Raw genomic sequence first — 11,929 nt, forward strand, 5'->3', positions numbered from 1 at the left:
TGACATTGATGCATGTAAATCACTAGGTACAATGCTGGTACACTGAGAACTCAGCAAGTGGTAGCTTTTCACTAGGATTATCATCTCTGGATGCCTGGTAGATTTAAGTTGCCTGAGGCAACCACCCATCTTCCAGTTGTTTGTAGTCAAGTTGCCATACCATCATCACTACCTGTCCTGACTGGGCCTGGGATATGTTTCTCTCCTGCTTGCACAGCATCAGGACTTCTACCCTGGAGTCATGCAAACTCCCTCTTCTTGCAGACTGTAGAAAATATATCTTTCCGTTTATTTACCCTCTGCGTGTTCCTTCCTACTCAGTTACCATTAGAAGATGGTGTGCAGGTTTTACCGTAGTCTGGAAGCATTAATTGAAGCTTCTGCACTTTTTCCTCTTGGTAAGCTTATTTGATAGGAGCCTTGGTGGTGCAGTGGTTAAGCTCTTGGCACTAACTGAAAGGTTGGCAGTTCGAACCCACCAGCTGCTCCATGGGAGAAAGATATGGCAATCTGCTTTTGTAAAGATTACAGCCTTGGAAACTCTGTGGGACAGTTCTACTCTCTCCTGTAGGGTTGCTATGAGTCGGAATCAACTCGATGGCAATGGGTTTTAAGCTTATTTGAGCTTTACTAATTGCCTCTTGCAGCAAAGTTCCAGGGAGAGAGAGGAATAGGACAAAGTTATGAGGTATCTTAGGAACCTGTTAAAGTAGAGTTGTTTTAGAGCTAAGGCTAGTTATGTGCATCTGGAGTAAGAGATGTTTTGGGATCTTTTTCAAGACACCTCCTTTTGCCCTTCCTTGTTCTGTCTCAGTTCATAATGCAGTTCTTAGATACACGTCGTTTCCCTCACCAATTTCTGATTAGAAAGACTGTAATGGTTCTAGAGTCTTAGTCCTGGTGATCTGGCTCAGTTAGAGGTCAGTTGTTTCAGCAGATCCTTCTAATCCCTTCTGTTAACCTTCTCCTCTATCAATGAGTCTGTCCTGAATCAGTTTTCTTTGATCCTGACTATGCTGTCCTTTTTCATTCCACCTTCTTGGTTTCCAGCTCCTGAAGAACAGAGCTGATTTCTTCTCTGGTCCCCCAAAGAGTTCTCTCCTAACTTTAAGTTGGCCCACATTGTCACTTTCTTTGCCTTAGCTACACTTTTCTTTCTGACCCAGGTCTAGTGATACCCAGTGTCTTGTATGTAACCTGATTTTTCTTTTTGGTTCTAATCACTTTCCCTGCCCGCTCTTTCTTCTTTTTTCCTTCTTGGGTGAAGCTTTTTTTAAAAACTGAGAAATATTATGTAGCCTATATTGAACACGTACACTTTTCCAAATCTTGGGCTAAATGCTTTATATCGATAACTATCTCACTGAACCTCTTAGTAACCTTATGAGGTAGGTGTATTTTCTTATTTTACCAAGTAGGAAATTGAAACTTAGAGAGTTTTGATTTGCCAAATAATATAACTAGTAAAGGATAAAGCTAAAATTTGACTAGGGCTGACTCCAGAGCCTAAGGTCTGGCTCTTTAGCTTGAATGTGTGTAAAGCTGGTATCTGGACTCTTGTGGATCCATGTGGTGTCTTCCATTTTATCTTGTCCAGCATACGTGGTCATGGGATATTTAAACATACCCAGAGGCTGACATACAAACAATTTTCATCTAGTGGGGTCTCTTGGTTTGGGAGGAATGCTTGCGATATGCATTGTGTTCAGGCCTTGTATCCTTGTGCCCACCCCCCCAGGCCCCTTCATGGCTGTGCTCTTTGCCAAACTTGAGAACATGCTGCAGAACTCCGTCTATGTCAACTTCCTACTGACGGGGCTGGTGGCCCAGCTGGCCTGTCACCCCCAGCCCTTGCTCCGCTCTTTCCTGCTCAACACCAACATGGTCTTCCAGCCCAGTGTCAAGTCCCTGCTGCAGGTGTGCGATGCATGCATGGGTGCGTCCAGGCTCCATGGTGGGCCAGGCCCGCAGCTGGAGTGGCTCTGGGGGGACTGGGAATGCCCAGTAGGGCTAGAAGGGACTGTGTTGGTCTGGAGCCTTCCAGAAATATCATGAAGTTGTGCTTCATAGGTGCTGGGCTCTGTGAAGAATAAGATTGAGAACTTTGCGGCCTCCCAGGAGGACTTCCCAGCACTGCTTTCCAAAGCCAAGAAGTACCTCATTGCCCGTGGCAAGCTGGACTGGCCTGAGGGCCCTGCAGCAGGACCTGTCCCCCGCCGCTCGGATCCCCTAGGTGAGGCCTACCCTACCACCCCTCTCCCTACCCTACGTAGACAGCTAATTAGCCGAAGCTAATTGAGCACTTATTAAGGGTAAGACTTTGTGCTAGGAACTGAGGAGTTGTAGAAAATTGAGTCTTGATTTTTGTCCTCAGGTTCCTTGTTAGAGGATAGAACATAACTCTGTTCACTAAGAGCTAAATTAGCAGTACCAGCAAAAATTGCTCTTGGAGTTGGGAACAGGCAAAGGGACAGAGTAGTCTATAGGGTTGAGATATTGTTACAACTTGGTAAAGAACATGGTATTTGGCATGGCCCTTAAGATATGTGTAGGACTTAAGTAGGCAAAAGAGTGGGAGGTTTTTAATCTTTTGTTCAGGGGACAGCATGGACCATTTAGTTGGAGTCACTTTGGAAAGTGATGGAACAGTTGGTGGTAATCCAGGAAAGATTTGACCAGAGCAGAAGATTCCCAGAGTAGAAATTGCACTGGGTAGAAGTTATGATCTTTTAGGCAGTGAGAAACTATTGGAGATTTTTGAATCTGGAAGTGGCGAGATGAGTATGTTAGGTCATGTGCTAGGTGAATTGGAGCTAGAAGAAAATAGAGGCAGGAAGAGCAGTCAGGAGGCTTCTGCAGTAATGCAAATGTGACCTGTAAGGCTCGAATTAGAGTAATGGAAATAGAAAGGAAGAATTTAAGGTAGAAATGGGAAGAAAGTATTGGCAGAATATGGTGAGTGGTTGTGTGGTATAAGGAAGAAGGAAGAGCTAATATGGCCATGAAGTTTTAAATCTAGATCTTTCATTCACCAGGTATCTGAGCACTTGCTATATATGCTAGGCACTTGGTATAGAGGATTCAGTGAGATAAAGACATGGTCTCTGCCTTCAAAGAACGTACAATCTGTAGAGTAACTAGGGGATGGTAATAACTGAGGTAATAAGGTCCCAGAGATGGTGGAAATAATGGATTCCAGGACACCAGTAAGAATTTGGACAGAAAAAGGGCTTTGTAGGTTTGTTTTTTCACCCCTCTGCGGCAAGTGAAGAGGGAATAAAGAGAAAATGACACGTACGAATAGAGTTGTGAAGAGTGAGGAAGGTTAAAGAACTGGTGTCATCCATTATTTGCTAGTCATAATAATATGCTGAGAGCAAGAGAACAGAGGTGAGATGGCAGCTTAAGGAGAAAAGTGTATGGGTTGGGAAGAGTACCACACAGCTGTGAGGATCCGTTGGAAATTCCATGGGAAATGCCTTAACATGATCTCCTCCTGGTCCAGTACTGTGAATATTCTTGTTTCCACTGCCTTGGCACTGTGGTCACTGTGGAGGGCCCAGGGATACAAAGGTAAATAAGTCACACTCCAAGCTCGTGGATTAGAGCAAGAGGTAGAAGACATGTAAACAAATTACTAACGTATGATGTAGTAAGGGCAGTAAAATAGGAAGTTAGTGGAGAGGAAATCAGAGGAGGTTTTCCAGAGAGGCGGGGATAGTAAAATTCATCCAGGAAGGATTGAAAAAAGTGGGGAGAGCAAAATTTAGGCAAAGGGAGCTACGGAAGCATGCAGACTGCTTGGGGGGTTTCAGGGAGAGCAGATAGGTGTGAATGCAAAAGCAGAGTGGGTATGGAGAGTTTTGAGAAGAGATTGGAGAGAGTAGGTGGAGCCTGCTTGTGAAGGGCTCTGAATGCCATGTTTAATAGAAGTGTATAGCATCTCTGTGTAGCCAGTATTAAGGGTAGGCAGTACGGGCTGTATAGTGATTTAGAGGCTAGAATCTAGACCCTAGATAGTGGGCATAGATCCAGAGTCAGGAATCTAGGCAGAAAGGTTAGAATCTAGGAGAATAGGCAGTGTCTTAAACGGTTCATTTCAGTCTAAGGTGACATGAAGTTTCCTGGCCACAAATAGTGGATGGTTGGCTTTGGTAGCTATTGGAGAGGGACTGTTAGACAGTGAAGTGGTGGTACAGGAGAGCAGAACTTGGAGGGCAGTGGAGTATGAAGGAAATGAAATAGTCACCGACCTATGATTGCACATATGGTCCCTGTGAGTATTGACGGAGCAGAGGATGGGGGCCGGGCATTATTTATAGATAGGAAGGGGTAACGTGGAGGGGGGTGACTAGTTCAGGAAGGTGATGGGAAGCATGAAGTAAGGGCTTGTTAGGGTTTGAGGAGAAATATCTTGGCAGTGGTAAAATAGTGATTAGAAAGAGAGGATTTGTAGTAGAATCCCTCAGGGTAAGGGGATGTGGAGAAGGAAGTGGCTGGGAATGAAGTGGCTAAAGTGTTTAGAAGACTGAAGATGGAGGTTAGCTGAGTGGGGAGGCTGGACAGAGGGAGGAAGGCTGGACAGGCAGCATTTTGGTGCTAGAGTGAGAAAGAGCTCCTTCCCACTCTAGTCTTCAGATTCATCTTGAGGGATGGGACAGGAAATGGTGTCTGAGGTTCATTTCTGGCCCATTTGGTCCTTTATTCTATTCCCTTACTACCCTTGTCAAGAAGTCCATGAACCTAGCGGGTGGGGGAATCTCCTTTCCCAGGCCAAGGGAGATTCCCTGACTCCAGACTTCTGTGATACCCATTTATTCCCAGTGAAGAGCCGGAGGCCATCCTTGGGGGAGTTGCTCCTGCGGCACGCACACAGTCCAACCAGGGCCCGCCAGGCAGCACAGTTGGTCCTTCAGCCTGGGCGAGATGGAGCAGGACTTGGCCTAGGTGGGGGCTCCCCTGGGGCTTCAACTCCAGTTCTGCTCCCCCGGGGCGGGGCACCTGAGCGCCAAGGTGAGGCTCTGCGTGTCAAGAATGCTGTCTACTGTGCAGTCATTTTCCCTGAGTTTCTCAAGGAGTTGGCTGCCATCTCCCAGGCCCATGCTGTCACCTCGCCTTTCTTGTTGGATACTTCAGAGGAGGGTTCTGGCTCTCCTGTCTCAGGCTTTGGGCCCCTCAATCCTTAACTCTCTGCCATGGACAATCAGGGCCATGGGTGGCCTGGGTTGGGGCCAGGGCACAGGCTCCTTTTTATGTTTGGAGGCAGTGGCAAGAGGACTTTTTAATTTATTTCAGAAGAATTGTTTTATGGAGAACTTATTGCAATATGTATAAAAGGGAAATCTCTGTTCTGTGCTTATCCTTCTTTCCCACCCTTTTCTATGGGGCTGGGGCCCCAAGAAGGTTGTACATGGATGGGGAGATGGTTAGGGGTATTTTTTCTCTGGAGGACATTGATGCCAGGTTTCAAGGTTCCTCTTATGTCCTATGTTGCATCCCCTTAGAGGGTGAGGGGGCATGAAACCTACAGAAAAAAATAGGTACTCTTCCCCTCCTCCAGACCCCAGAAGGAAGAAGCAGCGTGGGGCCAGGATGGTTTGGGGGAGCAGCAGCTGGTGTTTATTGGGGACCAGTATCCCTATGCCAGATCTTGGGGGCCTTGCCCCCTGCATCTCTTGCCTCAGCCTCAGTCGTCGCTGTCGAACTCTGAGGATAGACCCTGCAGCAGGGGCAGGGACATGGAGTGCCGGTCGGGGTCCCCGGGGCCCCCACCCTGGCCTCCTGGTGGGGGGCTGCGGGGGCTGAAGAGCCAGTTTTCTGCCAGGGTTGGGGATATAGTCACAGCTTGACTCATGTCCTGGTCTTTTGCCTCCCTAGTCCCTCCCTTTGGTCCTCTGTGTTGTCCCCACCCCTTGCCAAGGCCATGCTTCTGTCTCACCACCCCCACCCCCCGGCTCCCTCTCTTCCTTTCCCATACCAGGGTCCATTACATAGTCATGGGTACACCACACGTTCCTGGGCTGTACTCCCCGTGCCCTCTCCCTCTCCACCTTGTCCCATCCCTCATTTCCATTTCCCTTAGCAGTACCTGACAGCATCAGTGGTCCCCTCCGGAAGAGGTTTCGGCCCTTGTAGGAGAATCTGGTGGGTCTGCCCTCTGGCCCTTCCTGGGGAGGTGGTGTCGGTGGGGCTGGTACAGGTGGGGGCACAGTGGCAGCTTCGGGGATATTAGCAGGGGTTAATGTGGGGGCCAGAGGTGACATGATGCCGAGGTTGGGTCTGACCCAGTTGGCCCCATGGGGCAGTGGGTCCTTGGTCAGGGGCTTCTGTGGTCCCAGCACACCCTTGGGCTGCAGTGAAAACTTGAGGCAGGAGAAGGCAATAGGCAGTGACCTCTGTAACCGGAGCAGCTGGGGCTCACGGGCTGTGGGCAGTAGCCCCAGCTGCAGCCAGGAGCAGGAGAAGACCTGGTAGATGACATAGATGCTGTGGGTGCTTCGGAGCCAAGGAAGAGTCTGCTGTAGGCTAACCTGCCCTGGTGGCAGCAGGAGGAAGGCCACCTTCTTGCGCAGACCACCCAAATGTAAGCGGATCCGGCAGGGCTGTCCATCCAACAGTCGCATCTCTTCATAGGTTATCTCTGCCCGATCATTTGGTGAGTATTCTTGAGTACAATGGGCAAAAGCATCCTCGGACCCTGCCTGCTCCAGGAGGCTTGGCAGTGGCCCCACTGGTTGCAATGCGCGCCGGCCCTGGCGACCTGGCAAAGCCAGGCGGATATGGGCTGGGCGGGACTGTTTCACTAGCACTCCTAGTAGGTCATAGCAGGCTGCATCTGACAGGAAAGGTACTGCCACTACACCGGGCCCAAAGCGCTCCTCAATGACCTGCAGGTGGCCAGTTTATAGGTCAGTGACTGAGTGAGGGTCAGGAGTTAGCTAGTAGCTTACTCTAGACAGATCTTCCCACTGTTCAACTACATCTTCACAGTGTACTGAAATGGTCATACTTCCTGCTTATCTCCCAGTTCTCTTCTGCAGCAAAACTTCGAATGTCTATGTGCCAAATTCTGCTAGATACTGAGAATACATAAAAGGGTGACACTTTGTCCTTGTCCTATTATAGCTCATCTCATGGGGGAGACAAAAATTAGGTAAATAAAGTAATAGGGAGCAGGGTATGGAGAAGACAGAAGTGGTTAACAGTCTTTGTCTTTGATAGAAAGGGGACCAAAGATGGTTTCTAAGTGGTAATACTTGAGCTTTGAAGGAATTAGTGAGGTAGGAGAATGGTCAATTCAGACAGAGGGGATAACCAGTGAAAACGCCTGAACTTGCAGCCAAGAGGGGCACGTTCAGGAACACATAATTTCATATTAATGTAGGGTCTGAAGAAGGAGAGGCAGACAGGAACTAGATTATGAAAGGCCTTTTGATTTGCTAAGTGACTGAAATTTTATCCTGAGGGCAATGGGAAGCCACTTGAAGGGCGGTATCAGGTGTTTAAGAAAGCAAATTTTGAATAGGAAGGCATGAGATAAGGAGAGGTAGAGAGATCAGTTTGAGTATTGAAAACTCACAGCACGAGATGATAAGGGCCTGAACTGAAATAATGGGTGAGATATTAAGAGAGATTTAGGTGTAGAATCAATAGAGCTTGATCACGGAAGGATTGTGGGAAAATGGATCCTCAAGGGTCATTCCTAGGTAATTGGTTAGGCGGATGATGTCATTAACCAGTAATAGGTACACAGAAGTAGATGTGGAATGTTCTTTCACACATGGTATTTATAACCCCTTAGCATACATCTGTACTAGCTGCAGGGGTTATAAAAAAGATAGTTCTTTAAAGGGAACCTGAGACCTCATCTTTGTAATGCTAGTTCTGACAAGCTTTTAGGGATTCTAGTTTCCCTTGGTTTTGTCCTTGTCTTGGCCTTTTTGGGCTTGGTAACCCAACTCTGGAAACCCTGTAAGATCTCTAGTAATTGTACCTAGGTTTTATGGTTTTTGACCCATCCAGGATATTGTTGACTGAGATTTCTGGCTCTGTGTTCTGCTAGGGAGCAAGGGCACATAAAATTCCCTCTTTGGGCCCCTTTCGTGTCTGAGCCCTATGCCTAAAGTGCTATGCTCCCTACCCTCAGCCACCAAATCCCACACGTCCGTGTACCTACTCATGGCATTGCCCACTTTGCTGGCCTGCTGGTAGAATTCACCAATTGTCCTTTAGGCTGCTCTTTCTGCTACATAAAGCTATTTTTGAAGTGCTGCCCTCTAGCTTAAGAGGAAGGTAGCTGTCTGATTGAGTTGTGTCTGTACTGTGGACAAACTGAAGTAGCTGGAAGATTATGATCTTTTGCCACCTGGCCAAGGAAATAGGTATTTCTTGATCTTTATAGAGGAATGTCCCTCCCATTCCTTCTCTTTTGCTTCACTGAGACATGGAACACTTCTTTTGGGCGCCTGAAGAACAGGGCATTAAGTTTCCTGCTAGGTTTCCAGGGGTGAAAGCAGAGCACTTGTGGGTTGGGTATTTTTAGATAGAATGCTGAACCCCATCACAGTGAAAGCATAGTCACCAAGCATAAATGCAGAAGTTTACTCTTTTGTGTCTATCCTCCTGCAGAAGTAAGATAAATGGGAATGTCTCCAGGAGAGGTCCCTCTAATAAGGAGTATGACATTTAAAATATCTGGTGCTTATGGTCCAAGTTTCTGATAAAAGGGTGAGTTCCTGCCTTAGCTGGAGATTCTTTTATAGTATATAGACATTAATTTCCCATGGAGGTTTATTAGGTCCTGTTACCCTTGAGGGCCCCAGTGGTTATCCTAAAATAGGGAAAATTGACCAGCTTAGTTCTTTGCTAGGATGACTGTTTCTTTCTAGAGTCACCATCTGAGACCACAACCTGCTCCTGTTGAACTTCTACCTCTGGGCTCCCACCCACTGCCATCCAGTTTGTTCTGACTCATTGCGACCCCATAGGATTTCCAAGGCTGTAAATCTCCACAGAAGCAGACTGCCACGTCTTTCTCCCAAAATCGCTGACCTTTTGGTTAGCGGTCAATTGCTTTAACCACTGCACCACCAGGGCTCCTTATCCCTGGGCTCAGTTCTATGAAATGTAGAGGCCTTGAAAATTTAGGTCTCCTAAGGGCGGCTGGGAGCCCTGGTGGCACAGTGGTTAAAAGCTCCTCTGCTAAACAAAATGTTGGCAGTTCAAATCCACCAGCCACTCCTTGGGAACTCTGTGGGGCAGTTCTACTTCGTTCTATAGGGTTACTGTGAGTCGGAATTGACTTGATGGCAACGGGTTTGGTTTTTTTTAAGGGTGGCTAGGAAAGTGATAGTGGAAGATTGTCTTCCTGGATGTATCTTGTATGGTTTGAATTCTGAAGGGGGAGCTCTTGAGCCACATTCTATTTATCCAGATGTTCCACAACATGCCTAATTGTCATCAGATCTAGAGAGGAAACCAGATCACTCAAAGATGACCTACTCCTGGAATTTGCCACATTCCACCAGTGATTTATTCTGCACTTCTCTACCCTGACTTCCTGACAATTTGCCATTTAAATAGGATAGGGAGTTTTTCTGAAACTTGGAGATGGTGTAACTTTCTAATAGTTGAGACCTCATTTACTTTCACCTTAATTCTGATTGATCTATCCAGGACCAACCTTCTATACTGTTGAGACTAGTTTCTCTAATACTTGGGAGGATCTTGGCTCTCTTGTTTCTGCTTCTCTGGGAGGCTGGCCTTTGCAGCTACTCCATTTGGAATGGCAGCTACATGCCATTAAGGCTTCTTTGAGTCTGTTAGGCACTGCTTTAAGACAGTTCTGTTAAGCTTTGTGGGCTGCCGCCTTTGTGTGCTTTAAATTTACTCTCCTTCAAATTACGTAGCCAGAACCTGATCCCTAAATTCTCCAACCTGAGAAATTTGCAGCCTGCAACTGACAAGTTATTTGGTGGGATTTGTTGGACTCCTGCATCCCAAATACAGCTGAGATCTCCGTGCTCCTTGAAATCTACATATTTGGCTTAAAACCGAAATTTCTCACTCTTTGAAAGTTAAGGTGGAGGGAGTATCTGAAGAGGTTGAAGGTAAAGGCCATGTTCTTTAAAACACTTAAAGGGCCTTTCATGCTCAGCCCTTATACCTTTTCAGCCTCATTTTCACCACTACCTCTTTGAATTTTACTCTAGCAGACCACTTGGAGTTCACAAATACTTATTTTTCTTTTTCCTCTCCTGGCTTTTGTATATGCTCTACCTTTGATTAGTACATTGTTCATTCACCCTCCCTTCTGTTTATTACCTTATTCAGGTATTTCTTAAGTACCTTTTACGTGTCAGGTACTCCTCTCCCTCTTTGTGTAAATAACTCCTACTTGTCTAGCTAGGATGTCACACTCTTCAGGAAGCTTTCCTGACCTAAGACCTACCCTTGATTTAGCTCCTCTCTCTGGTCTCATACCCACCCTAATTTACCCACCTTATCCTTGATGAGGGTCCAGGTGGCATCAGCTTCATCTAGTGTCAGCAGGTGGGGGGTACTAACCAACATGATGCGGTGCGGGGTATGGGAGGGGTTGGGCAGGACAATGGCTGCTGCAAGAACCCCAAGCTACCGAGGGAGACGAGGCCCCAGGCCTTGAGCTCTGACCTACTGCACCATGAGGTCATAGAGGTCTTGCTAGGTGATGAGTCCTTGGGTAGGGAGAGGACAGTCACTTCCCTAGCCTTACTGTACCTAAGCCCGAGTCCATACTTTTGAGTCACCTATCTATTCCACTCCTTTAAGGGAGGAAAATGCAGGTATCTGGTAGGGTGCATTTGTGTCTGCGTTTGTGTGTGTGTGTGTGTGTGTGTATATGTGTGTGTGTGTGTGTGTGTGTGTAATTCTAGGTTTGAGTTCTTTAAGGAAACAGGATCAGGCCTCTCCTCCACCCTGAAGAGATTTTCTATCTTGTCAGCTGCAGATGCCTTCTTAGTGAGGTTGGATTAGGGTCTTGAAGGACCATGGGAGGGGTATAGGTCAGGATTTATACAGAGAACCAAGCAGTGTTTCTCAGCCTTGGCTGTGCTTTGGAATTGATGAGATCTTTAAAAATTACTGATCCCTGGGTCCCACCCCTAAAGATTCTGATTTAATTGGTCTGGAGTATGCCTGGGCATCAGGATTTGTAAAAGCTCCCCAGGAATCTCTAATGTGCAGCCTAGGCTGAAAACCATTATTAATGGTTGGGTTATAATTACAGTGAAAGCCAGGTGGTGTGTAGGGGGTTGTCATGTAGAGCAGTGACAACGTGGAGAATAAGAATCTAATTGGGATAATGTTGCCTTAGTAACTAGAGGGAGTTTTCAGGAAGCTAGAATTACCCAGCTATATTTGAAGAAATTTTCCTTCATATTCCACTCCCTGTCCTAGGCTGATCTTTGTCTAGTAGCTGCTCTCCCAGTCCAGCCCTGATCTGTGTGATCTCTCCTTGTGTCTCTGTCCAGAGACTTCAACCTAGTGTTTTGCTGGAGAAGAACCACTATAGAGAGCCTTTCCAGTAGCTACTCTCCCAGTCCTCCCCATATCTGTCCAAGGAGTCATCTCCTTCAGTCCCTCTGGAGAATCTTCTGTGTGCTGAGGGAGACTTCTTGCATGCATTGTTCCCTAACCTAGAATATAGGGGTACCCCACAAACGTGACAATAGTCTAAGCTGGCTGATGTGGAATGAGTGTAGAGGTACAGGGAAGGGTCCTACAGTGGTGGGAAGTAGGATTTTCAAGATGTGACTGAATGGCCTCAGGGGAAGACAGGTCTCCCTAGACAGAGCCAATAGTGTGGGTGCCAGGTCTTTGAGCAAAGGTTCTACAGTGGATGTGAGTCTATAACCCAAGAGAGGAATGAATAACATCAAATATTTGTTGA

At 46.9% G+C, this 11,929-nt stretch overlaps 2 protein-coding genes across 3 annotated transcripts in view; one reads left to right on the plus strand and one right to left on the minus strand.

Annotated features, from left to right (window-relative positions):
* Positions 1 to 5,563, plus strand: part of FHIP1B (FHF complex subunit HOOK interacting protein 1B) — a 29,085-nt gene extending 23,522 nt beyond the window's left edge. For both annotated transcript variants that reach the window (XM_023743028.1, XM_004389069.2), the window contains 3 exons: positions 1,739 to 1,917; positions 2,071 to 2,233; positions 4,825 to 5,563. In XM_023743028.1, the coding sequence (XP_023598796.1) occupies positions 1,739 to 1,917; positions 2,071 to 2,233; positions 4,825 to 5,186 (704 nt within the window). In that variant the 3' untranslated portion in view covers positions 5,187 to 5,563. The remainder of the gene's footprint in view (positions 1 to 1,738; positions 1,918 to 2,070; positions 2,234 to 4,824) is intronic.
* A 33-nt stretch (positions 5,564 to 5,596) lies between these two features.
* Positions 5,597 to 10,761, minus strand: CUNH11orf42 (chromosome unknown C11orf42 homolog). The gene is made up of 3 exons (XM_004389071.3): positions 10,501 to 10,761; positions 6,089 to 6,887; positions 5,597 to 5,817 (listed from the first exon to the last, which is right to left on the minus strand). Exons 1-3 carry the CDS (start codon positions 10,570 to 10,572, stop codon positions 5,687 to 5,689), a joined length of 1,002 nt encoding a protein of 333 aa, XP_004389128.1. The 5' UTR covers positions 10,573 to 10,761; the 3' UTR covers positions 5,597 to 5,686.
* Positions 10,762 to 11,929: the final 1,168 nt, after the last annotated feature.

Source organism: Trichechus manatus, unplaced genomic scaffold, assembly GCF_000243295.1.
Source record: "Trichechus manatus latirostris isolate Lorelei unplaced genomic scaffold, TriManLat1.0 scaffold00232, whole genome shotgun sequence".
Lineage (NCBI taxonomy): Eukaryota > Metazoa > Chordata > Mammalia > Sirenia > Trichechidae > Trichechus > Trichechus manatus.

Coding starts and splice junctions, on each gene's coding strand:
- CUNH11orf42 (XM_004389071.3), bottom strand. CDS start 10,572: ATGTTGGTTAGTACCCCCCACCTGCTGACACTAGATGAAGCTGATGCC. Junction 6,888..10,500: donor GGACCCTCATCAAGGATAAG/GTGGGTAAATTA, acceptor GGCCACCTGCAG/GTCATTGAGGAGCGCTTTGG. Junction 5,818..6,088: donor GGGACCACTGATGCTGTCAG/GTACTGCTAAGG, acceptor CAACCCTGGCAG/AAAACTGGCTCTTCAGCCCC.